Source organism: Protopterus annectens, chromosome 9.part0 (genome assembly GCF_019279795.1).
Source record: "Protopterus annectens isolate FY-2018-M chromosome 9.part0, PAN1.0, whole genome shotgun sequence".
Classification (NCBI taxonomy): domain Eukaryota; kingdom Metazoa; phylum Chordata; order Ceratodontiformes; family Protopteridae; genus Protopterus; species Protopterus annectens.
This window is the reverse complement of record NC_056743.1, coordinates 1,122,935,204-1,122,962,081: the sequence shown is the minus strand read 5'-3', so window position 1 is coordinate 1,122,962,081 and position 26,878 is coordinate 1,122,935,204. Positions and strand designations below refer to the sequence as shown.

Below are 26,878 nucleotides of genomic sequence, written 5' to 3'. Positions count from 1 at the left end.
AATGTACCTCACAAGACATCAGCAGCTGGAAAGGCCACAGAAGTATCTCACAAAGAGGATTACTGGCCTCAAACAAATGCCTTCTACTGGCCATCTCAAAAAACTCCAGCTTTACTCTGTAGCTTATCGCCTACTCCGAGGGGATATCTGCCTAACATATAAAGCTATGTCAAACCCAGAGTTGTTGGAAATGCTACACCAAAAGAAATCCCAATCCTTCTCAGCTATATGCTCTAGGGACCTAAACCTTGTCACCACAATAAACAGGACATGCTGGAGGGATAGATTCCTGTCCCAGAGACTTCCCATACTCTGGAGCAGGCTACCCATCTATGTCAAGCAAAGTTCTTCATTAGCATTCTTCAAGAAAAATCTTGATGAGTGGATGGGAGATAGGAAATACTCCCCGTGGATCACTTCTTTGTCTCTGCTCGATAATGGCACAGGAAAATAACTTTCTTTGGTGGCGTAAGCTAGGGAACCTTGTTGGCTATGCTTACATAGGCCCTTGGGCTGATAGCCTAGTACCTACCTATGAACCTATGATGCTCCTTAGATTAAAGTTAGTAATCAGTAGATCTGAATTTGAAACTTTTGGTAGGAGAGAGCTGCTCTTAAGTTTTGAGAGGTATTGGTTTACTGGGAGAAGGAGCTGTGGTTGAGAAGTGGGTAATGTACAGTTTGGGCCTGGGTTGGTGTGGATGTCTGCCTGTAGTTTTATGTGTGTAAGACTGTGGAGTAAAAGATTATTTAGTTTGGAGATAATTAGATGGAATCTGATGTTGGGAAGATTAAGTTGTGAGGGCTCAATATGTTTAGGGGAAAATAGATTGAAGGTTGGAGTTTGGAACAGTTGGGGACTTATATTAATATTGTGCAAGTATGGCTGTTGATATGTGCTAGTATGTGAGGGGGGTGTTGGTTTTGAAATTTATATATGTAGTGGTTTAAGGCAGTACAGGTTAGGTAGAGAAGGCATATTAGAATAGAGATGTATGGGACTGTGAGGTGAAGTTGCATGCTAGTGTGTAAGGGAGTGAGGTAGGCTCAGATAGGTAAGTGGAAAGTAGGAGGTGTGGAACTGTTAGTGAGAGTATTGGTGTAGGTGTGGCTGATGAGGTATGGGAGTAGATTAGAGAGAAAAATTTAAGGGAGGGGATGTAAAAGGGGAGTTGATGGATTAATGAGACTGGGTGAGAGGGTGGGGAGTAAGGAAGAGGAGGTGTTTGTGACAGTAGAAGGAGTGACTAATTGACTATAAATTTAGAGAGTGGGGGTGGGTGGGAATGGGGGTAGTGTAGAGGAGCAGTGTGAGCCCAAGTGTAGCTAGGGCGAACGGAGCAGATGGAAACTGTTGGGCAGTGCAGTAACAAAATAAAAATCAGTAAGCTGATGTAGACTAACAGGTCAGTTTTGCAAAAGTTACTATATATTTTCTAATGGGACAGGGGAGTAGAAGGGATTACAGTGTAGTACTGGTGAGGTGTTCAGAAAAGAACATGTAACAAGGTATCTACCATGAAGTAACTTGTAGTGGGCTAGAGAGAGAGAACTGTGTTCCTTGTGAGAAAGAAAAGTTCTGTTAAGCGGGAAGGAAATATAGTAAAAAGTGAAAGTATTAGACAAAAGAGAGGTATGCTAGGGGGGAAAACTAAAAAAAAAAACAAGCACTGGAATAGAGGTGAGACTCAATAAGTAAAAAGTGTCTACACCACAGAGAGAAATCTACTTGCAAGCCTTTGATAAGGTGTGCCAGCCAGGGCAGTACGATTTACAGCTACAGTTACAAACAAAAGCAATGTATGTTTGTGTATCAAACAGTACAGTTTTTAGGTGATATAATTAACATACATAATATTGGCTACAGGATATGTCTCAAAGTAATAGTTAAGGCTGGCTGCTTTTTGGGCTGTTGCTTGTTCTTCGCTGGAGGGGGTTGAGAAAAGCTGCAAATAAGAGATCCAATAATATCAGCTACAGGATATGTCTCAAAGTAATGGTTAAGGCTGGCTGCTTTTTGGGATGATGCTCGTCCTTCACTAGAGGGGATTTAGAAATGCCACAAATAATAGGGCCAATAATATCGGATACAGGATATGTCTCAAAGTAATGGTTAAGGCTGGCTGCTTTTTGGGCTAGTGCTCATCCTTCACTGGATGGGGTTGAGAAAAAGCCACAAATAATAGAGCCAATAATATTGGCTAGAGGATATGTCTCAAAGTAATGGTTAAGGCTGGCTGCTTTTTGGGATGATGCTCATCCTTCACTAGAGGGGGTTTAGAAAAGCCACAAATAATAGAGCCAATAATATCGGATACAGGATATGTCTCAAAGTAATGGTTAAGGCTGGCTGCTTTTTGGGCTGGTGCTTGTCATTCACTGGAGGGGGCTGAGAAAAAGCCACAAATAATAGAGCCAATAATATCAGATACAGGATATGTCTCAAAATAATGGTTAAGGCTGGCTGCTTTTTGGGCTGGTGCTCGTCATTCACTGGAAGGGGTTGAGAAAAGCCACAAATAATAGAGCCAATAATATCGGCTACAGGATATGTCTCAAAGTAATGGTTAAGGCTGGCTGCTTTTTGGGCTGGTGCTCGTCCTTCACTGGAGTGGGTTGAGAAAAGCTGCAAATAGAGCCAATAATATCGGCTCTTGTTCAGGAAGTCTCAACATCTACCCTTTGGCAATTCTTTTGACAACAGTGGCTGAGGCAGAGGTGGTCCCTCCAATGGATACTGCCCTAACAACAGATATTGCCCTCAAAACCTTGGATTCAGAGGTCCCTTCTCTGGGAAGTAACCTCAATGCTTTTGAAGAATTGCCTGACCTCTCCTCTCTGGAGGCAATCAGGAGCCAGTTATCTCTTTACTGCAATGCATGGATGGCCATCAGACAAGAGAAACTGGTGAGGAGAATAGTATCCATAGGCTATAGCATTCTCATTTCCATCATTCCTAAACAAGTCTCTGCCACTCCTAGATGTTTCTCTTTCTGCCACTCTGTTAGTGGAGTCAGAGACTGTTTCTCTCTCTTACAAAAAGAACCTTCCAAGAGGTACCATCATACCAGAAAGGGTCCACAGTCTAATCCAGAGTCATTTTAGTTCCAGATAAAACCATGGACCTAAGGCTGTTCTAGATGCCAGTGGCCTAAATCAGTCATGGCGCAAACCATTGTGTGCTGCCTAAAAGGGAATAACTGGATGTACTCAATAGACATCAAGAATGCCTTCCTGTACATGCCAAGGAGTCCAGGACACTCTTACAGTCCCAGCTAAAATCAATTGCAATCAGTTTACAGTCTTGTCAACTGGTCTCACCCCTTTTCCTGGGTGTTTACAAGTACATGGCAGTAGTTGCAGTTCATCTGAGACCTACAGGGATTTGCATATTCCATGTCTAGATAACTGACATCTGGTTGCAATGTAAATGAGGTCCTTTCTAGCTGCCAGAGATTACTTGCTTCAGCTGTTCCTGTCCTTAGGTGTCTCCATTCAGTGAATATGGAAATGTACCAACATCAGCCTTCTCAGACATTGGTGTTTATTGGCCACTCTCTGGACACATCTTTTTGCCTATTAAACTTACCAAATGAAAGGCTTATGTCATTAATGAAATCAGTATCCACTCTGCTAGATCATTCATTCTCCTACAATTGCTCTAGTCTTAAAGTTCCTCAGATTTATGGGATCCTCCTACTTCTATTCCACATGCTTGACTTTAAACAAGGTTGCAGCAACAGACTCTCAATGTGCAGCGGTCTCTGCTATCAAACACTGTGAGTACCCCAGTCTGTCTGTCAACAACCTGCAGACAGCACCTAAACTGGTGGTAGAATTTCCTAAGGTTTTTCTAGTGTGACCCTTTGTCCTTCCCACTTCAGTGGCAATGATCATAAGGGTGAGCAGGCATTAAGAGGGGAGAACGGTCCAAGGAAACTGTACAGACTTAGAGGCCAACCTTCACATCAGCATCCTGGAAATCAGTGAAGTTCTACTAGTGTTCCAAGCTATTCAGGACTACCTTCCACCAGGGGTGATTTCCATCCATTCAGCCATCATGTCAGTAATCCGGTACCCCAAGAAGCAAGGAAAAAACAGATCCTATCCCCTATGCAGACAGGACATGCCAGTGCAGCAACGGGTGATAGCTTTGCACTGTTTTCTGATAGTAAGGATCAGCAGATCCATTCTAATGCCTCATATGTGGTCTGTCACTCCTACAGTAACACAGCTATTGGGCCACCATTGTTGCAGTATCTTTTGCTTTCCTGTCCAGTACCAAATGAAGCAGCTACTTTGCTCTGGTGCCTCCAAAGGGTCAGTTACCAAGGGGCACTCTGGTCTGTCAGTGGCCTACCACACTTCTCTACTCCTTTCATACTCTTCACTTGATCACCAAGTGTCTGCAGAAAGACTCTATGTGAAAATTTACTGTGATATTCATTGCAATGGGAATGTGATGTTAAAATGTGCTACAACCTCTTGATACGGTCTGCCTACCTTTTTACAGGTAGAAGGGATTTTAACCAAATGGTCTGTATAAACAGAAGTAGGTTTACCTGTTAATATTGACAGAACATATGCCCAATGTATGCTGCCTGTAATGACTGTGGTATTAGTACATATTACAGAAACTCCAGTAGTAAAATTTAGTTGTACTTTTGTATTATTGGGAGGAATACTAATTCCCTGTATAGTATGATTACCACACTTCTTCACATAGGTGAAGATTAGCCGTTGTATTGATGTTGGATATTTCCTTGAATTTTCTCCTTTTCCCAAATAAAATATAGGAAATTGACAACATTTAATAGAATCTTTGGAATCAAGTTCAAGGGTTACCTTAGGACTATTTGGTTGAATGTAATAATGACCCCTAACCATGGACCAAAAGGTAACGTTACTGGAAATCTTTATGTACCAGAAGATAAAAGTAGCATTATATGGACAAATAAAGTTGTCCTGCTGTCTTTGCCCACAAAATCGATTTATCTTTGAGCAATCATTCCAACCTAGCTGTACAGTATTATTGTCATTGTTTATTTTCCAAACATGCATTTCTTCTGTTTGACACCCTACCCCAAGGGCTCCAATGAGTACAGTCAGTACAATAACAAACAGAATCTTCATTATGTACAATAATATAACCTTTCCACATGAGTGGTATTAATCTGAAAAGTTGTTTTAATAGATGCTTTTTCAACTGTTTTAGACTTGGCATTTGCCGTGAGTCTACAAAAAAAAAAAACAAAACATGAAGTCACTTAATGACTTTTAAATGATCTTTATCAACAAGAATTATTTTGCTCTTTTTCTCTCCTTTAACTTTGTACACTAGAGGTCCTAACTGAGTAATTATTTCAAAGGGTCCTTGCCAATTACTATCCCACGGACTGTCCGTCTGGAACATCTTGATCAATACCTGTGTCCCAGAGGGAAGGTTTTCTTCTGGCATAACAGGATCCTTTGACCGTAATTTGAATGCTTGCATTTTTGATAGGCTTTGACACAATTCAGAAATATCTTTTAACTATTGATGATGATGTGTAATTTCTAATAATGGTCTGTTTGTACTAACAGTAGGATCGAATGGCAGTTGTGCAGGCATTTTTCTACCTGCCATGACTTCAAAAGGTGAGATCCCTGTTTTACTGTGTGGAATTGCTCTGACACCCAGCAAGATTTCAGGCAAATGTTTTACCCAATTTACGCCCTTTTCCAAGCAGGCTTTCGTAGGGCGTTCCTTAAAAGTCCTGTCCATTCTTTCAACTATCCCATTAGACTGGGGATGGTAAGGAACATGAAGTCATTGCTGGATACCAAGCAAATCAAACAAAGCTGTCATCATTTTACTGAAAAATTGTGGCCCGTTATATAACTCATGGCCATCCCCAATGACAAAAAATGTTTTTCCATAAGGCTTCTGCCATAGCCTTAGCCATCATTGTTTTTGTAAGAATTGCTTCTACCCATTTTGAAAAAAACATCAACTACCACTAGAAGATACCTGTGCCCACCTTTAGCTGGAGATAATGGACCTGCAAAGTCAATTTGGATGGCATACCAAGGTCCATCCACTGGAATCACCCTTAGTAACATCGTTTTTTTTTCACTTGAGCATTAACCTGCAAATATATTAAGCATTCATCATGCACTAAATCACAGATTTTCTTTAACTGTGGATGTCAGTACTTGTTCTTTACAATGGACCATAACATCTGTGTACCCAAATGTCCCAATACCTGATAATTAAATTTCACTAACTGTCATGTCTGATGGTACGTTATATAAGGAAAACTAGAACCATCCAAAATATTTTGCAGAATATTGCCCTGGACTTTCTCCTGCAAGAATATATTTTTCTAACTCTTCATGCAGTTCAAACTTAGTTTGGATCTGCAGCAAATCATGTTGGAAATTCTGAACTGAAAATGTCTGTATGGAATGTACTGCAGTGGTTTTATCTGGTACACTGGAAAGGTGTTCTGTAGGATACAATTGCATTCCTTCCTTTGCTGCCTTTTTTGCCATCTGATCAGCATAGTTATTTAACTGAAAAATGTAATTTGTAGCTTTCTGATGAGCTTTTTCTTTTAAGATACTGTAGCAACCCACAAGGGATTGACTACGAACCAAATTCCAAATAGTCTGTAACACAGAAGCATGCTTGAATGGTTTGCCCATGTTATCAACAAACCCTCTCCTTGCCCATGTAGACATATGCAGCCGCAGATAATTAACTATGTATGAACTGTCTGAAAAAATATTGACGGGTGGAAAATGCTGTAACACATAAAGAACTGCTGTCATTCTTAAGTGTTTAGTTTGTATTTGATACTGCTATTGCTGAATATAAGCCATAAAACATTGTGGAATAAAATTTCAGAAACAATGTTCAAGTGTATCATTCCATACAGTGCCTACAGTTTTAAGTACCCAGGCTTCAAAAGTAATCATGTTATTAAAAATACCCTTCTGTTCATCCCACTTAGGGAGAGTTTCTAACATCCTAGACTGAAGATAAACTTCAGCAGAAAAGCCTGCAGAGGCTATGATAGGACTTGTAGCAGTAGTTTCTAATGTTTTAGATTGATATTCCTCTAACAGGGCTTCTAATTTTAAAAGGTCTTGATTAGCTAAGTCTGTTGCTCTAGCAGCTTCAGATTCCTGTGTCTCCAACTGAGCTTGTAATGTGTTTATTTCCTCCCTAGCAACAGTTATGTCATGCTGTGCGCCAGCCAGTTGCTTGTCATATTTTTCTTGCAAACAGACAATTTTACTCATTCTATCATACCAATAGCTTTACTGCCCTGTTCAATAACAGTTTGTGTAAAGGTCTTAATTTCAGTCAGTGAGACTTTCAAAAACTAAGAAAATTATTTTGTGCGTTCAGCTGTGTCAGCATGCAGTTTACCAGACAAATTCCATTTATCACAGTAAGTCTGAAAAGGTCAGGATCCTGCTGGTTGTTAAATTTAGCAATCCAGTCTTTAAACTCCTGCAAATCAGACTGTAAAGTACAAACTTTGATATCCGCATCACCCTCTAATAAATCTTTTCCAACAGGATATATAGAAACAGGAACCATTGTCTGTGCTTCAGGCATTACTTTATCCTAGTTGTGTTCCAGGTTTTGTACAATACATTTATGACAAGGCATGCAAAAATTAACATTTAAATCATTGCAAATAGCACATTTTTGTACATTCTGTGGCACTTTTGCCTTACGTACATACCAATCAAAGGCAAAGATCCACTTACATAATGCTGGATTGTCAGTTTTCCCTAGTAAAGACTTACAGATGCTAACATGCTGATCATACCATGTATTTAAATAATTCCACACATTTATATGGTTCAGACACATCAAAAGTAAAAGACTGAGTGCATGTCTTAGCATTTTCATGAATTGCATTCATTGTTAAAAGAAAAACAGAAGAAAATACCAGAAATGTTCAGGAAAAGGTGGCCAGTCTTGACACTAAGATCAGTTGTGGGAAAATTCTCTGCTATCTTTCACTAGATGCTGGTGATATAAAAATTTTGGCAGTAGTATTTTCATACCTCATGGGTCACCATCTGTCTGAAGAAAAATTACTGTACTGCTCTGTACTGCAATGCAGTGTTTTGTCCTCCAGTCAATGGACAAAGTTTAGAAAGAGAAGAATCGATTCTAAGAAAGTCTGCACTGGAATTTCACACTGTGAGAGGCACCTCTTCAGGTCACCCCCTGGTTGTTTGGACTGGACTGGTCTCGCCACTGTTAGTTATACTACACTATTCAGGTAATCTGTACCTTTACTCAAGGAAGACACTGAGACAGTTCTGCTGTTACAACATTCATTTACTGCACAATTAAAGGTATATACATCAAAAACATACTTCAGCTTACAGTTTTAGGTCTGCAAGAATAGAATAATCAAAGTCTCTGATACAAAAGAAAAAGTCCCAATCTTTATAGTGTCTTTTCTGCCTGCATCAGCAGTTTTGAGAATTTGCCAGAATAATAAGTCTTCCTTTTCAAGCTGGTATGCTGACAGTTTGTTTTACATATTTTAAACATTCTGTTCATGAAGAATAACTCCTTCGTCCTTGGCCTATCTTTGCGTATCATGTTGACGAGACACAGCTGTATACAAGAGTTCATCTTAACCTGCTTGTAGATAATAATTTTACAAAACTGCATAGTTTATAAAAGATAAAATATTTTACTTCTGATTCTTATTAACAATGAATGTCAAGCTATATAATTTTGCCAAGTTAGGTAACTGAGTTCTAGCTGAGTGCACTGAAATGCAAAACATTTATTTCACATTTTCAGAAAAATCCACAGAAATCCATTTTAACCTGTTCTTTACTCTCACAATTCTAACAACTTTCTTAAGATTAGAAAAGCAATGAGTAAAATTGGTCCCTGATTTTGGACCTTTATCCCTGCATTATTTATGGCTTTGTCCCGGTTTCATGCGTTAAAAGGTGGAGAGGGTATGTCTCTGATCCAGTGAAAACATTTCTCATTATGAGCATCCAGCCAAGGAACAGATCCCATCTCTGTCCCAATCCTTCCTTTTCTTCACCTTCTTTCATAGCATTTGCTGCTGGCTCCAACTATTGTGCTGTTAAAACACAGCTGGCACCTACCTAATACGTTCATACAAGATTTCAATCTTCCTCATTCACAGCAAAAAAATGTGCAATCTCTTCCTCAAGGGGAACATTTCTCTTTCATCCTCCCATGAAATATCCATCACCCCCTTGGGACATTAATTTTGTTCTCCAAACTTTAACATGCTATTGTTTTGAACCAACTTCTTCAGCCAAAATGAAATTCCCCTCCTGAAAATCATTATTCCTGGTAGCTATCACCTCAGCAAGAAGAACTTTTACAAGAACCCTGTTTATTTTTTTCTACAAATATAGAATTTCATTGAGACAGTCTTTCCTTCACTCCAAAAGTTGCTTCTGTCCACCCATTTGTCTTCCAGTTTTCTTTGTAAACCATCATATCCAAGGCATATAACGTCTTCATACTTTAGATGTCCATAGGCAGTTATGCCTCTACCTTCACCTTACAAAATCTATCAGAAAGGATTCACAATTGTTATTTCTTTCATTCCCTCCAGATTAGGAAACAGTGTCCAAGATAACACTGTCCAAAGGGCTTTCAGCATGTGTGACATCTGCTTATAACTCAAGAAAAAAGCCTTCTTTTTGGGAAACCAAGTAAATTAATTAAAGGATCTGACTGTAATATTCAATGCGGTGTCTGGGATTTATTTTAGCTGTTTACATTATCTATGGTACATTAGGAAAGCTGTTATGAAGGTTATGAAGTTGTGATATTTGAAGGAATATTTTGGAAAAATGTATTTTTTTATCCATTATATTGAGTAACATTTCTTGTTAGCAGGCAGCATTCCGGTTATTCTGCAATAAAATATATGGTGCTCAACAAATTATCCCCAAATTTGTAGGGCAACAAAGAGCAAGCATTATTAATTTAGGAGGCACTGTTAATACTTATTAATACTTAAAAATGAAATGAAACAATATCACCCACTCAACCTTAAAAATGTGTAAGAGAAAAAGACATAGTTATTAAATATGAGAACCAAGGGGCAAGAAATGGCAAGGAGAGGGCTGAAGAAGGAGAAGACAATGTAATACATGTGGATTATACTGACACAGGAGCTCTTGCCTGGTGTGGAGTTATTTGCAATGATTGCATGTAGATTTGCTACATGGTGAGAGACCTGTATGAGTATGGGCTGATTATTAAAAAGGGTAGTGCACCAGGACGTCAGGGAGCAAACAGTGAAGAATTTCATGGACACGTGAAAACGCTGATTACACACTGCAGCTCAGAAACTATGGGTGTTGGTGTAACAGCAGTCTTCTAATGGGGATGTCGGTAGGTGTCATTATGATCAAGAGTGTATGAAGACCAACACAATGAGAAAGACTGAGGGAACAATACAGATTTGCCTCCTCACACCCCCACGTTGGGGGAGATACTCTCCACCTTCTTACTTATAATCTACTGTTGAGGTCACTGCATTTCAGAAAAAGCTTGCAATCCGTTCATAGGCTCTCACTAGCTACCATGACAAATTGGAATTTTCGGGGCTGGTCTTTAGAGAAGTGTATTTAACTGGTTAAATGTTCTTGAGTAAAATGAAGATTATGATACTTGTATATATTTGTATATACAGATGTGTGTATTCTAAACTGCTTGGTGAGGTTGTAGAATTTCATTATGCAAAATGGTTGTAAAAGCAATACACTGTGATGGTAAAGAGTATACAGTTGTTATCTTTTGGCCAATAAACTTATAACCTACAGTACATCAGTATGGTTGTTCAATAAGGGAATATGAGAAAGGTATTCCCTTAGGTAACTGGTAATAGTATTTGCAGTATTTAAAAGTTATTTACATCATTGGTGGAATGTAGCTATTGCTTAGAGAAACATTGCAAGTTTCACTTCTGAATTGATTGAATGCAGTGTTTGATCTGCTGCCCATGGCAGTGGGGAGGATCCATCACTGATTCTTCCATATGTAGAAGTTAGTTCCATATGTAGAGGCTACCAGTCACAAAGAATAATATTATATTGTTTTTTTAATTTAGGCTATAGTGTGATCTTAGACTTTATTTAGAGAAAATGTTGGACAAACAACAGCACTTCCTATCTCCTTCCTTGTTTGGAATCTGTTTAGCTGCTGCTTTTTTGTTAAACCTTAACTGGTGTATTATCAGAGTGCAGGGATTCACTGTAGCACCCTGACTGATCAGATGACTCTTCAGCTCATAATAACTCACAACAGCTAGCAGATTGCTGTTGTCAAGTGTGTCTGTCAAGGAATGATTTAGTCCTTTGATCATTAAGTATTTCCATGTCCTACTGCACATCTTCACAGCCTTATGATCATTTTCTTTATTCACCTAGTCTTTCTGTACTGTCCATGTCTACTTTCTCACATAACCTTCCCCAGCACTCCTTCCCCTTATCATTTTTCCCTATTTACCTCCCTGCAGCTGACCATCAGTTGCTACAAGCTCCTGCCTTCATTCATTAAGTCTACTGAACCCACCTTAACCTCCTCTTGGATCCAGTCAACCCATAAACTGGTCTGGTGAGGAGTTCAAGGACACTGCTCTGGCATTATAACATTGCTGGGGAGTGAGCCCTAACCCCACAACCCTGCGACAGACTGATCTCCACAACGACTGCCTCTGGGAGCTGTATACTTCACTTCCACTCATACACAATCTCCCTACCAAACACTATACTGTTTGCAGCATGAAACTCACCATTGCAGCAACCCAAGGCAGCCTCCTTCTCTCAGGATGGGTGATCAGTCTTGGCCCCTTAATCTTCACTTGGACTTTTTTTGTTTTAAGCATATTATGAACGTTTATTTTCAGCATTTTCTGCTTTTCAACTGTCTTTCATTTATTGCTGAAAATAATTCTAAATAATATTTTTTTCTTTTCTAGGCATACAGCAGTGTATTGAAGGCGCCTTTGTCTCTGAGGGAGAACACTGACCTGGGTAAAGTGATGAATCTAATTGTGTTCCACACCAAGTTGTTGGATTCATTAGAGGGGCTGATTTCAGATACTTCAGATCTATACACATTATGGTATGTACAAAATACAGCTTGAACATCATAGGTTACTCTTGTGATTTTTTTCTTTCTGACAATGCGAATTCTGTTACTAGAGTATTCACATTTTTTTCTCTAGAGAAGGCATCCTTCAGTGCAATATGACAAATTCAGACAGTTGCAGAATTTGTATAATTCCTACACAGGTCTACCATAGTTTTTTTTTTTGTCTGTATTTTTTAACAATTGTATGGTGTCTGTATCATTTATATTTTTTCTTGAAAACTTTTTTTTTTTTTTTATCAGTTTATGCAGGAATTGCCCAGAAGTAGGTCATCAGTTACTGATATCCAATGAGATATGAAAGGAAAAGTACCAAATACACTGAGAATTGCCCATGTTCAGTCCATACATGATAGCACAAATATAAGAAGATACCAAAAAACATTGAAGGTAGGAAAAAAAGTTCATTTGTTTTTTCTCGGTAAATTCTTCATACAAAAGAAACAGTACATTAGGGAACTCTCCACCATGTCAGTTCAGTCCCATCCAGCCCTTCAGACACATTTGTGGTTTCAAGCAAAGCCATAAGTCCAGGCCCTGCCAGCCCTTCCTTCCAATTAATGAAACACAAAGTCTTCATCTGAGTTTCTTCAGACCACCCCACAATTAGCCCTGAAATGGCTGTTGAACTTGATGAATCTTGGACCTTACCAGGCTAAACCTCTGCCTCAGGAACAAACCTCCTACCAATGAGTTAGTCTTTTATACACTAATAAATTAGTGATCACTTCTCTTTATTCTAATTAATACAGCCAACTGTATGACTAATTATTGTAAGAATTTAACAGCACCAGATACATTTAAAGGCACATTTCACTTTTCTTTAATACACAAGATGTTACACACCTACTTCCCTTCCAGCACAAAATTACCTATTTTGGACTCACAGATGGATCGTAGGCTCTCAACTGCTCATTGGCTAGTCCACATCTGTGTATGTCAGTGTGTGCTGGAAGGGTTAAAGGGATAATCACAGCATAAGAGGAGTAGCTAGGTCATTTGGAACCCAGAGCGAGACCCTCAACTTTTTTTTAAAGGAGTTGGGGAAAAAACACCCTGACAACTAGTTTTCACAAAAACTTAAGAGACCAAGAGGTGCAAAAGCAAGTCCAAACAGGATGTTTTGTTGAAAATTTAACTCATTTTTCAGACTTAATCATTTAACAGCCATGTGATACATAAGTAAAACACAGCATTGCTTTAGCAATTCAAGGAAACCACAGTAAACTTTCACTTTAATTAAAAACAAAACATGATTAAATAACATTATATTTTTGCTGCTTGAAGTGTAGTAAATAACTAAACAGTTTGGTTCATAAACAGTGTTGGGAAGGGTGCCAAAATGTTAGTTTTCAGTCTCTTCCATCACTACTTCATCTGTCAGATGGTTTAGTGTGCTGTGGAAGTTGTATAGCAGATGGCACATTAAATCTTCTGCCATACAAAACATTTAATTTAATGTTTGCTATATCTCCTGACTGCTGTAATGGCCCCCAAACTATAGCAGTCACTTTCTCCTGATTTAACTGATCACTAAAGTGCTCCCTGACTGTTCAGGCCACAGGGCAAAGTGCAAACAATACTTATTAAACAGTTTATATGATACCATCTATCTAAAGAACATGTCAGAAACATTCCTCCAAGTGCATAGTACGTTTCTTTGATTGCTTCATCCCATATACCTGATACACTTGATTAACTGATTCATTCTAGACTGTGATTCAGCTTACCACAGTATTAGTGCTCTAAGCCCACTGACTAAACATAATCGCATCGTTCTTTCATATTACAGGTATCTATTAACTTCCCAAAGCTAGAAACTACTCCAGCACTTCTATTTCTCCTTCTTTAACTATGTACTCCATTTTATATTTCTGTTATGTAACTGTACATATATCTGGGTTGTTAAAACGTCTATATGCACAGTTTGTCAGAGGGTCTATCATGCCTAATGAAGTGTTAATTACCATTGTTATGGAAGATGATATTCTGCAACAACAGAGTTGCTAAACAGAAAATTCAAAGACTGAATATTTTTTAATGTATGTCTGTAGCCAATGTGTGCATTGTATGACCATAAAAAATCTCATATTCAGCAGTTACTTTAATTTTCTTTGCCTTTTCTCATATCCAGACTAAACAAATGGTAAACGAAAATAAACATGCCTTATCCAGATATTAGCTTATAAGGTCAATTTACCAGTTCAGAAATAATTTGGCACAATCCACATCTATTTACGGGTACTGTCTACATGTCAGCAGCAGAAAAAAATTAGAGCTTTAGTACTGTATTCCATACAAAATGTAGCAATGTATGGCATATGTGAGCAACTGGGGGAGGCCTTCAGAGGTGTGCATTGTGCAAAGGATGTTGCTGTGTTGTCATTGTGACCCCAAAGGTAACTTACTTCACAGGGTGCTGGTGGAAATTGGGCTACTACTGGCTGAAGGAGAAGAGGAGGGGGAAGGCATGCCTGAAGGCAGGAAGAGAGGAGGAAGGTTAGGAGTGTAGTAGTGAGGGTAGGAACTTTGAATGTTGGCAGTATGACTGGTATAGGGAGAGAGCTAGCTGATATGATGGAGAGAAGGAAGGTTGATATATTGTGCGTGCAAGAGACCAGATGGAAGGGAAGAAAGGCCAGGTGTATAGGAGGTGGGTTCAGATTGTTCTATCATGGTGTGGATGGCAGGAGAAATGGGGTAGGGGTTATCCTAAAGGAACAGTATGCCAAGAGTGTTTTGGAGGTGAAGAGAGTGTCTGATAGAGTGATGTTTATGAAGCTTGAAATTGATGGTGTAATGATGAATGTTGTTAGTGCATGTGCTCCACAAGTTGGGTGTGCAATGGATGAGTAGATGGGAAATAGGAAATACACCCCGGGGATCACTTCTGTGTCTCTGCTCATCAGTGGCACAGGAAAATAACTTTCTTGGGTGGCGTAAGCCAGGGAACCTTGTTGGCTAGGCTTGCATAGGCCCTTGGGCTGATAGTCTAGTACCTACCTAAGAACCTATGAGAAAGAAAAATTTTGGAATGAGTTGGATCAAGTGGTGGTGAGTGTGCCCAAGGGTGAGAGATTAGTGATTGGAGGGGACTTCAATGGGCATGTTGATGAAGTGAACAGAGGGGATGAGGAAGTGATGGGTAGGTATGGTGTTAAGGAGAGGAATGCAGAAGGTCAGATGATTGTGGATATTGCGAAAAGGATGGACATGGCTGTGGTGGCATAGGGTGACATACAAGAGTGGAGGAAGATGCACACAGGTGGATTATATCCTATGTAGGAGGGCCAGTCTGAAGGAGATTGGAGACTGTAAAATGGTGACAGGGGAAAGTGGAGTTAAGCAGCATAGAATGGTGGTCTGTAGGATGACGTTGGTGATCAAGAAGAGGAGGAGGAGGAGGAGTGTAAAAGCAGTGCCAAGGATTAAATGGTGGAAGTTAAAAAAGGGTGATTGTGAGGTGGAGTTCAGGGAAGAGTTAAGACAGGCACTGGGAGACAGTGAAGAGTTACCAAATAGCTGGGTAACTACAGCAGAGCTAGTAAGGGAGACTGCTAGAAAGGTGCTTGGTGTGACATCTGGACAGAGGAAGGAGGACAAGAAGACCTGGTGGTGGAATGAGGAAGTACAGAAGAGTATACAGAGGAAGAGGCTGGCGAAGAAGAAGTGGGATTGTCAAAGAGATGAAGAAAGTAGACAAGAGTATAAGGAGATGAGGCGCATGGCAAAGAGAGAGGTGGCGAATGCTAAGGATAAGACATATAGAGAGGTGTATGAGAGATTGGACACTAAAGAGGGAGTAAAGGACCTGTACCAATTTGGCTAGACAGAGGGACAGAGTTGGGAAAGATGTGCAGCAGGTAAGGGTGATAAAGGATAGTGAGGGAAACGTACTCACAAGTGAGGAGAGTGTGTTGAGTAGATGGAAACAGTACTTTGAAGGGCTGATGAATGAAGAGAATGAGAGAGAGAGCAGGTTGGATGATGTAGGGGTAGTGAATCAGGAAGTGAAACAGATTAGCAAGGTGGAAGTAAGGACAGCTATGAAGAGGATGAAGAATGGAAAGGCTGTTGGCCCAGATGACATACCAGCATGGAGTTGCTAGGAGAAATGGCAGTGGAATTTTTAACCAGATTGTTTAATGAAATTTTGGAAAGTCAGTGGATGCCTGAGGAGTGGAGAAAAAGTGTTTTGGTGCCTATCTTTAAGAATTAGGGTGATGTGCAGAGCTAACTACACAGGGATAAAATTGATCAGTCACAGCTTGAAGTTATGGAAAGAATAGTGGAAGCTAGGTTAAGAAGGGAGGTGATGATTAATGATCAGCAGTATGGTTTCATGCCAGGAAAGAGCACTACAAATGCAATGTTTGCTCTGAGAGTGTTGGAGAAATAAAGAGAAGGTCAGAAGGAGTTGCATTGTGTCTTTGTGGACTTAGAGAAAGCATATGACAGGATGCCCAGAGAGGAGTTGTGGTATTGTATGAGGAAGTCAGGAGTGGCAGAGAAGTATGTAAGAGTGGTACAGGATATGTACAAGGGTAGTGTGACATTGGTGAGGACTGCGGTGGGAGTGACAGATGCATTTAAGGAGGAGGTGGGATTACACCAAGGATCAACTCTGAGCCCTTTCTTATTTGCAGTGGTGATGGACAAGTTGACAGATGAGATCAGACAGGAGGCCCCGTGGACTATGATGTTTGCAGATGACATTGTGATATGTAGTGAGAGTAGGGACCAGGTTGAGGAGACCCTGGAGAGGTGGAGATATGCTTTAGAGAGGAGAGGAATGAAGTTCAACAGGGCTAAAACAGAATATGTGTGTGTGAATGAGAGGGACGATAGAGGAATGGTGAGGATGCAGGGAGTAGAGTTGGTAAAGGTGGATGAGTTTAAGTACTTGGGATCAACAGTTCAGAGTAATGGTGAGTGTAGAAGAGAGGTGAAGAAGAGAGTACAGGTAGGGTGGAATGGGTGGAGAAGAGTGTCAGGAGTGATTTGTGACAGACGGGTACCAGTAAGAGTGAAAGGGAATGTCTACAAGTGGGTAGTGAGACCAGCTGTGTTATATGGGTTGGAGACGGTGGCATTGACAAAAAGGCAGGAGTCAGAGCTGGATGTGGCAGAGTTAAAGATTTTAAGATTTGCATTGGGTGTGACTAGGATGGACAGGATTAGGAATCAGTATATTAGAGGGTCAGCTCAGGTTGGACAGTTTGGAGACAAAGCAAGAGAGGCGAGATTGCGTTGGTTTGGCATGTGCTGAGAAGGGATGCTGGGTATATTGGGAAAAGGATGCTAAGGATGGAGCTGCCAGGTAAGAGGAAAAGAGGAAGGCCTAAAATAAGGTTTATGGATGTGGTGAGAGAGGACATGCAGGCAGTTGGTGTGAAAGAGCATGATGCAGAGGACAGGAAGAAATGGAAACTGATGATCTGCTGTGGCGACCCCTAATGGGAACAGCCGAAAGAAGATGATGATGACTGAGAGAATGTGCTGCCAATATGAAATTCCTACACCACTCTATTGCCTTTGCAAATTAAGCCATAGCTGTCATAAGAAACCTAGGCTCAAGCAACATGTTCAGTGCATCCTGCAGCCTGCTAACTGGTTGTCTGCCCTTTTATTACTTCTAAGTATGAGACTACTTAAGCATCCAAAACTGAATGGCAAGAAAAATGACTTTGCTGTGTCACTGTTAAATTCAGATTTAAGAGTTCACATTTTCATGCAGGTTAAAGTACACAAGGCATTTTAACACAGAAACAAAACCATCTGTGAAGCTTAGATTTGGACTGGACCAGACACTTCAATGCACTTTCTCTCATGTACACTATTAATGAGCGATTGAGTAATGGATGGGCATGTTATGAAGATCCTTCCTTACATGTGAAGAAAAATTGTGGTATTCTTATTCTGAATTCACTGTCCCCTCCCTATGATCCATCACAGTATGTACAAATTCCGTTCAATAAGTCAACAAAGGAAAAACTGTACAGTACAAATGCAAATGGAAAATAAGTGACATACATTAGAGCAAAGCAAAACATAATGATCTTGTAACCGATCTATTCTAAGAAAATCCTTAAGGAAATAGCACTCATTCATTCAACTAATAGTTATTGCCTTGATGAATTAAAAGTTTATACCTCCCCCAACCCCAAACCAAGAAAATCTTGTGGTATAATTCACAGTGCTAGGACTCTAAACAAGAAAGTCCACTCCTTACAAGCTCTCTTCACCATAGAGGTGCAGTCAGTGAGACATGGTTTAAAGCCACGGGGAGCATCCCAGCAGTACAAGGCAATAATGCCTTCCACATATTTAGACCAGCTACTACACAAGCAGCTACTAAAGGAGGTTGCTTGATTTACCTCGAAAATGCATATACCTTAGTGTTGGTCAAACTGGATGACTTTCTTCAGCTTTTCCACATTCAAATCACCACAGGCAAAATCCAATACTACTTCTTTGCAAGCCTTGCAAGCTATAGGCCCCTCTCCATGACCCATAACACATATTTTAGCTTACTGGAAACACTCAGTACAAACTGATATCATATTCATGGGCAACTTTATTAATCTCACTATTATCTGTGAATGATACATGACACCAAAAGTGCAGGTGCAGAAATTCCTGGATTTTGTAAACAAAAACTCCCTGGACCATATTTTCCATATGTTGACCAGGGCACAAACTTACTGGATCTGGTCTTCACTAATATGGGAAAGCACTGCACACCCCCTAGCATAATGTCTATGGTAAGATCACAGCACCTTAGAAGTAAAAATAATTCCCAGAACCATAGCTAACACTAGAATGTTCAGGAACTTCTCTAAGGCTATCTTCCAAATATTAAGTGATAAGCTGGCAACATTTCAAGTTAAACCCTGATCTCCCTGCTGTCCATAAGGAACTGTCCACAGAAACTTTATACAAGCATGTAATAGCTGCATAGAGGCAACTGTACCTGCCAACAATAAGTACAGAACTAACTCAAAAAAAAAGTCACCCTGGTGGAATCACATCATTAGGTTATATAACAGAAGGAATAAAATCATGGCTCAAGATTTGGAGGTGTAGCACCCAGGCGGATAAAAGCACCTCTTCAAATGAAACAAATAACTCAGAGGGCCAATCAAGTCCACTAAAGCCAAATTTGAGGTAAATTTGGCCTCCCTGGCCAAACACAGCTACAAGGCATTCTTTAGCTATGTCTGCAATCTCAAAGAGGATAAACAATTGTGCACAGAGCTCATTATATACTGAGCCAGAGGATACAACAAACTTACTGGCAGATAAATTCAGCATTAACTTTGCACCTCTACCCCCCACACAGCCTTCCCTCAGGGAATGCCATCATATATAACTCCTCTGACTATCACTAGGGAACAAGACTGCAATGCTCTGTCTAAAGCCAAGAACACTGCACTGACGAGCCTGGACAGCATCCCCTGATGCTTTTTAAATAGCATGGATACTTGGTTAAAACCCATTTATGCCATGGTTAAACATATAGTTAAGGATTCCTGGGACTTTTTAAGTCGGTTAACACCAAATTTATGGAAGGAGAGTCTAATCTTCGTCACTATAGATGTAGTGAATTTATTCACATGATTTCCTAGAGATGAAGGTATGGACAGATTTGTTAATAGTATTAGGAAATATGCCAACCTGGACTGGGATAGAACTTTGCTTATAAGTGAATTTATGAGTCTAGTACTTGATTATAACTTTATTTACTTTGAAGGAGAATACTATAGGCAAAACAAAGGGGTAGTGATGGGAGCCGCCAGCGCCCCTATTTATGCCAACCTAGTCCTATTGGATTGGGAAGAGCAAACAATATTTAACAGTAGTTGGATGAAATATATTAAATGCTATATTAGATTTTTAGATTATGTGTTTATCCTGTGGGATGGAAAAGAAACTGCAGTGAAAGAATTTGTTGAATATCTACATTCCTTTAGTACTTTCCTTAAGTTTACATATCGAGTTAGTAATGAAGGCATCCCATACTTGGATACATTAATTTCTCATAACAGTACTGGTTTCAAGTCCAGAATTTTTTGAAAAGAAACCTTTAGCAATTCCTATTTGGAATACAACAGCTGCCACCCCAGTATTCAAAAGAAAAACATAGTAAAAGGACAATGTATAAGAGCAGCTCGGATGACTTCAGATTATAATGTAATGTTACAGGAGTTGGTTTATATAGGCAAATTGTTCAAGGAATGCAGCTATCCCCCCATAGTGGTAGATGATGTTGTGTCATATGTAAGTAGTGAATGGGGGAAAAATACAAGCCATTGCTGGGTGTGGAGGCTTGTGTTGGTATTGCAAAGGATAGAGAAGCGAGTACTTATGAGTTTAATAAAGCCTGTATTTCACCATACGGGAAAACACGATAGATGTCAAGAATATTATTCGTAACAATTGGAGTATCCTGAAATGTGATTCAGAAATATTTGAATTGGTGGCGGAATATCCCACATTTGTCCATAAAATAGGATGTAATATGAAAAAGAGGTTATATAAAGGTCATATGTACAGTAAGTCCCACAAATCCGGTACTACAAAATGTGGCAGATGCAATCAGTGCTCAGCCATATTAGAAGAACATACCAAGTGTTTGGGAAATAGGAGCTAAAACCTAATAACTTTTGCTAAAGGCAATTGTCAAACAAGGAATGTCATTTATCTTGCTATGTGTATAACGTGTGCTGGATTTTATGTGGGTAAAACAGGACGACGTTTGAGGGATAGAATTTATGATCATTCATATGCCATCGAAAAAGGTGATGTCAATAATGCCTTATATAGACATACTAGAGATAACCCTGCTTGTAACATGTTTAAGTTTGCTATACTGGAAGTGTATTTCCAAATCATAGAGGAGGGAATATAAAGGCTGTATTGAGTGAGAAGGAGGTGAGATGGCAGATTTTGTTAAATGCTACCACTACACCGGGTATAAATGAGAATATATCTGTAAAACCAATAATAGAAGCTAAGATGTGATATAGGTAAGCATTTAAGCACTTGCATTATTTTTCAAGAAGGGGAAGGGAGGAGTATCTGAATACAAATTGGCACTTGCCATTGGTCGACATATGCTATTTAAACTTTCGAAATAGTGTGTTTGGTGTTCTGATGAAGTCTAGTATCATAGATGAAAGCCCTTAACCTTGTGTGATAGTTTTTTTAAATAAATGTTATTTATATTACTTCAGTTCGAGCGGCTTGTTCCTGGCTTCCACTGTGGTCTTTTTTGTGATTTTTTTATAAAGTTAGCATGCCAGCAGGGTGTGATTTATTTAAACAAAAACAAACAAAAAAAAGGAAAACAACTCACTTGCCCTTCATCTGCACAGCCAATCCCAGGTCTTTGGGGGCAGTGCCCATACATGATTACATAAAAGGGGCAGGAAAGATGCTGTAATGTCTTGGATGTCCATGTAGCACATTCTTTCCCTTACTTTTTTATTTCCCTTACAGGAAAAAAAAAAAAAAAAAAAAAAAATATATATATATATATATATATATATATATATATATATATATACATACATTTTACAAATAAAAAAAATGTTATTTACTTCTTCAGACCAAATTGCACGTCAGTTACTAGGTTGAAGGGCATACCTAATAAAGAGTATTTTAAGGACTAAAAGGGGCACTTCATTACTAAAACCACATTTTCTCTCTGTTTCTCTCTCTCTCTAAAGCTCAATATATCTATTAGAATTGTTTAATATTTTCCTAATTTATCATACATGGTGCTATATCTTGGAACAACAATGGTCTCAAATCTACCTCTGATGCATCTGTATACAAGATAAATTCATTAATAAAATAAGGAATCAGTAATACTAGTTCAAGGCGCAATACTATTTTTCATTCATTAAATGGCCTGCCATTTTCAAGGAACCATTACATATTAATGGGAATTTTTTCTTTTAAGAGATTTGTCAAAGGAGAGACAATAGTTGCCAAATAGTAATGTTTTATCACCGATTTAAATGGTGTCTTATTCCCTAGTTTCCTTAACAATGTTAGGCAGACCTCTGGGTTACTTGTCATGCAAAATAGTCAAATGCTGTAAACCCAGTAAAGTTTATGGCACCTCTCTTATTGCAAACATTAATTACGGTAACAATTGGTCCTAGTTCTTTTTTCCATCCATATCACTGGCTTTCCTTGGTATGGACTGCAGTGTTTTTCTGTATCTCACTACTAACAAAATGTGTGAGAACCCAAGGAGGTGGTGTTTCTATCTATATTAGAGATAAATTCTCCTCCCGACTAGTTAGGCAGGACAACTCCATGGAGTTACTCCAAGTTCAGATTACTGTGGGTAAGACCCCCATTCACGTCATAGCTAGTTACAGATCCCTCTCCATGAATCATGATGCTCACAAGGCCTGCTTGACCAAATGAGTCAATCCAAATATTGCCAAACACTCTGGTCCTGGGGGATTTCAATTATCCCACCATCAACTGCGAAACCTAATTTAGCCTTAACTCACAAGTGCAAAAGTTCCTTGATTTTGTTAACTCAAATGCCCTAGAAGAAACTAGTCAAACCCCATCAAGAGGAACAAACATACTAGATCTCATCCTCACTAAAATGACAAACATATGTTCTACAGCAACTGTTGGACCCACATTAGTTAAACTGGACCGCAGATCAGTCACCTTTGAACTGGCACTAACACCAGAACTCAAAAAGGGTAAAGTCAGAGTAAAAAACTTTACCAAGGCAAGCTATGCACTGCTATGGGAGGGTATAAATGCATTCCAGGCACCACTCCCAGCTGGAAGTGTTAACTACACCAAATCTTACACTAAAGCCCTGTGCAATCACTTGTGTAAGTGTATAGACTCTGCTGTTCCAGAGAGAATGAAAGCCAGAGTCCCAAGTAAAAACAAGCTGCCCAGGTGGACATCCAGCATCAACAGGCTTTACAACAAATGCAAAACGTTGCTGTCTAGGAAAACTAGATTGAGGCCCCAGCAAAGGAAAAGCACCCTCCTCAGCCTCAACAGGCAAATAAGACAACATGTCAAATCCTCTAAGAGTAAATTTCAGAAAAAAACGTAGCAATCACAGCCAAAGATAACCTTAAGGCCTTGTACAGCTACATACACAGCATAAAAGGTAGGACCCAAGCATGTGGCAAACAAGTAACTAACTGTATCACGCACTGATTCCGCATAAATAGCAAACCTACGGCGGACAGATTTGGATACAATTTTGTTCCCTTATCCCCTCCAAACATATCACAAACCTTGCCTCCTACATCCTCCCACCCTATATAGGTTCATAGGTTCATAGGTTGATACTAGGCTATCAGCCCTAGGGCCTATACAAGCCTAGCCATAACAATTCCCTGGCTATTTCTTCCCACATTATTTACTTTCCTGGACCCCTGTCTAGCAGGGCGACTGACGTGATCCCTGGGGTGAATTTCCTTTCTCCCATCCAATTGTCAAGATTCCTCTTGAAGAGGTCCAAAGAGGCACTCTGCTTGACATGTATGGGCAATCTATTCCAGAGTCTGGGGAGTCTCTGGGTCAGGAACCTATCCCTCCAACATGTTTTGTTTATTGTGATGACAAGGTTTAGATCCCTGGAGCGTGTAGCTCTGAGGGATTGGGATTTCTTTAAGTGTAGCATGTCCAACAGCTCTGGGTTTGACATGGCCTTGTATGTTAAGCAGAGATCGCCTCTGAGTAGACGATATGTGACAGAGTATAGCTGGAGTTTTTTAAGGCGGTCAGCATAGGGCATCTGCTTTAGGCCTGTGATTCTTTTAGTGAGGTATTTCTGAGGCCTTTCCAGTTGTTGCAGATGTCTTGAGAGGTACATACCAAATGGGGCATTGTATTCTATAATGGGTCTAATGAGGGATGAGTACAGTGGGACAATGACCTCCTTTTTCTGGATGAAAAGCCCTTCGTGATGAGGTGTGCCACATAGAAGGATTTCCTGACTGTTGTGGCGATGTGGTTATCGAAGGTGAGACCACTGTCCACCTGTGTCCCTAAGTCTCTTATCACACTTTCTGTGTTTAGTGTACTGCCACCTATATGGTAATTCATGGATACATGTTTTTTCCCAAAGGGGATAACAATACATTTCTTGGCATTGAGCTTGAGCCCATGGCTCTGGCACCAAGCATCTGTTTCTGTAAGGCCCTTTTGTAGAGTATCCACATCATTTGGGGTTCAATAATGGCTCCCAGTTTGCAGTCATCTGCAAACTTTGTTAGCCAGAGTCCCTTAGTGTTGACCTATACTTCAGAGAAGTAGATGCCAAACAAGAGCGGCCCCAGGACTGAACTCTGAGGTACTCCACTTGTCACTTGTCTGGAGCTGGATTTGGAGTCGGCTACTTTTACAGTGTGGGTTCTATCAGTAAGCCATTTAGCAACCCATTGGGTGACATAGGGATTAATGCCCAACTTAGTAAGTTTATCTATGATTCCAGAGTGGGGGATGGTGTCAAAGGCCTTGGCAAGGTCTAGATAGGCTGTGTGGACCACCTTACCCTTGTCCATGGCTCTGGAGGCTGATTCAAAGAAGTCAATCAGGTTCAGGAGACAAGATCGGCCCTTCACAAACCCAAACTGGGTGGGGTCCAGTGTTTGAAGGTTGCCAATGTCTTTGTTTATAAGTTCCATGATAATACACTCCATGGCCTTGCAGATAAGGCTTGTCAGACTGATGGGACGGTAGTTTCCGGGATCCAAGGTGGATCCCCTTGTGGATTGGGATAACTGTAGCTCTGCGCCACTCAGTGGGCACGAAACCTGAGGTGAGGCTATGATTAAACATGACACTTAGGTGAGGTGCCAGTTCATATTGTAGTTCATGTAGAACACAGCCCGGGATGTCATCTGGTCCCATGGATGCTGTATTCTTGGCTTTAGAGAGTGTGTTTTGTACCTGTGTGGCCGTTATTACTGGAATTTGGCAATCTTCCGGTATTGAGATGGACCATTTAGGGGGTGAGAGTGGGGTGAAGTTGGCACTGAATCGATCTGCCAGGATATTGGCAATATCCTTCGGATCAGTATATTTAATGCCATTCTGTTTTAGCTCAGAGCAGATCTGAGCATTGCCATTTAGATTCTTGACATAATTATAGAATGCTTTGTGGTTGTCTTTGGAATCTTTGGTAATTTTATTTTCGTAACTAGCTTTGGAGGATTTTATGAGGCATCTCAGTTTCTTACTGAGGCTAGTAAGGGAGTTTTTTGTATCCTGGGATTTTCCTCTTTTCTGCAAAAGTTTCTTCCTTTTGTTGTAAAGTTTGTTTATGGCAGGGGACCACCAGATTGGCTTCCTTTTTTTGGATGAGAGCATTTTGGTTCTATTTGGGATGGCACGATTCATGCATGAGTGGATGTGCTTGTACAGTGCCATAGTGTAGGATTCAGCAGTTGAACTTTCAGTTCCCGTCTGCATGGGTGTCATGATGTTTGTCACTTCTGACTTGAGTAGCATGAAGTTGGCTTTAGAGAAGTTTTTTTATGGTGGTTTCTTTACTGGGGGTGGGGGTGGGATGTGGATGTTAAGGGTGATTAGCTTATGGTCAGACCTGACTAACGAGGGGGTGACCATAGGTATGGAGCATTGATTTCCCATGTTGGTAATGACCAGGTCTAGGATATTGGAGCCCCTGATGGGACCATGGATTAGTTGATCCAGGGCGTTGGAATTTATGAATTCCAAGAACCGTTGCGCAAAGGTGTTGGGACATGAGTTGTTTTCCCAGTTAATGGCAGGGTAGTTAAAATCACCCAGTATTAGGGTGTTTGGTTCTATCTTAATATTTTCCAGTATGTTTAGAAAGGTGTAGTGAGAATCTTGGGGTATGGTGGGGGATCTGTAGCAAGCTACAATTTGGATTGCAGTCTTACCTAGTGTTAGTTGCACTTGGAGAATTTCAGACACATTGTGTTGGCCAACTAGCCTGGTGGTGTGAATATCCTTGGTAAATATTGACACTCCTCCACCTTTAGTGTTTTGGTCTTGGTTTGGTGGCCGAAAAGTGTGGTAAGAGTTGTAGCCTGGTATTGCAGGGGTGCTCTCTGGAGCCTTGAACCAGGTCTCAGTTACTGCACAGATATCGATGTTCTCCATTTTTAGGAGTGTCGCGAGAGAGTGCATTTTGAGGTTTAGACTTCTAGCATTGAGTAGCATTACCTTCAGATTTTGCATGCTTGTACCTGTTATGGTGGTGGTTTTGTCCTTTGAAGTTTGCCTAAAAAAGGCACTATATTGGTGGCAAGAGCCTTAGCCAGTAACCTGAATCTCAGGGGCGACAGGTGCAGACCATCTCTGGCAAAGCATCGTGGTCTGTCAATCATGTCATCCCAGGCAGACAGATACTGGATCCCCTTTGAATGACACCATAAGCTTAGCCAATTGTTGAAGTCAATCATTTTATCCTTATATTGTGGTATCATTCTGGGCGAAGGCAGGATGCTACTCAGGGCTAGGGTCATACCTGCCTGGGCCACATGATCCGAGAGCTCTTCCATGTCCCTTTTCATGTAGTCCAGGGAGGTACGTCTCAAGTCATTCACTCCAACATGGACAATGACAGAGTCATATTTGTACTTGTTCTGGAGTGAGTTGAGTGCATGCGTTATATATCTGAAGAGCAGGTCATGCCTTGTCTAAGGTAAA

At 40.2% G+C, this 26,878-nt stretch overlaps 1 protein-coding gene across 2 annotated transcripts in view; it reads left to right on the top strand.

The window, feature by feature from the left end:
• NCKAP1L (NCK associated protein 1 like) overlaps positions 1–26,878 on the top strand; it is a 1,498,172-nt gene that overhangs the window by 790,189 nt on the left and 681,105 nt on the right. For both annotated transcript variants that reach the window (XM_044083976.1, XM_044083975.1), the window contains one exon: positions 12,003–12,148. In XM_044083976.1, coding sequence (XP_043939911.1) covers positions 12,003–12,148 — 146 coding nt within the window. The remainder of the gene's footprint in view (positions 1–12,002; positions 12,149–26,878) is intronic.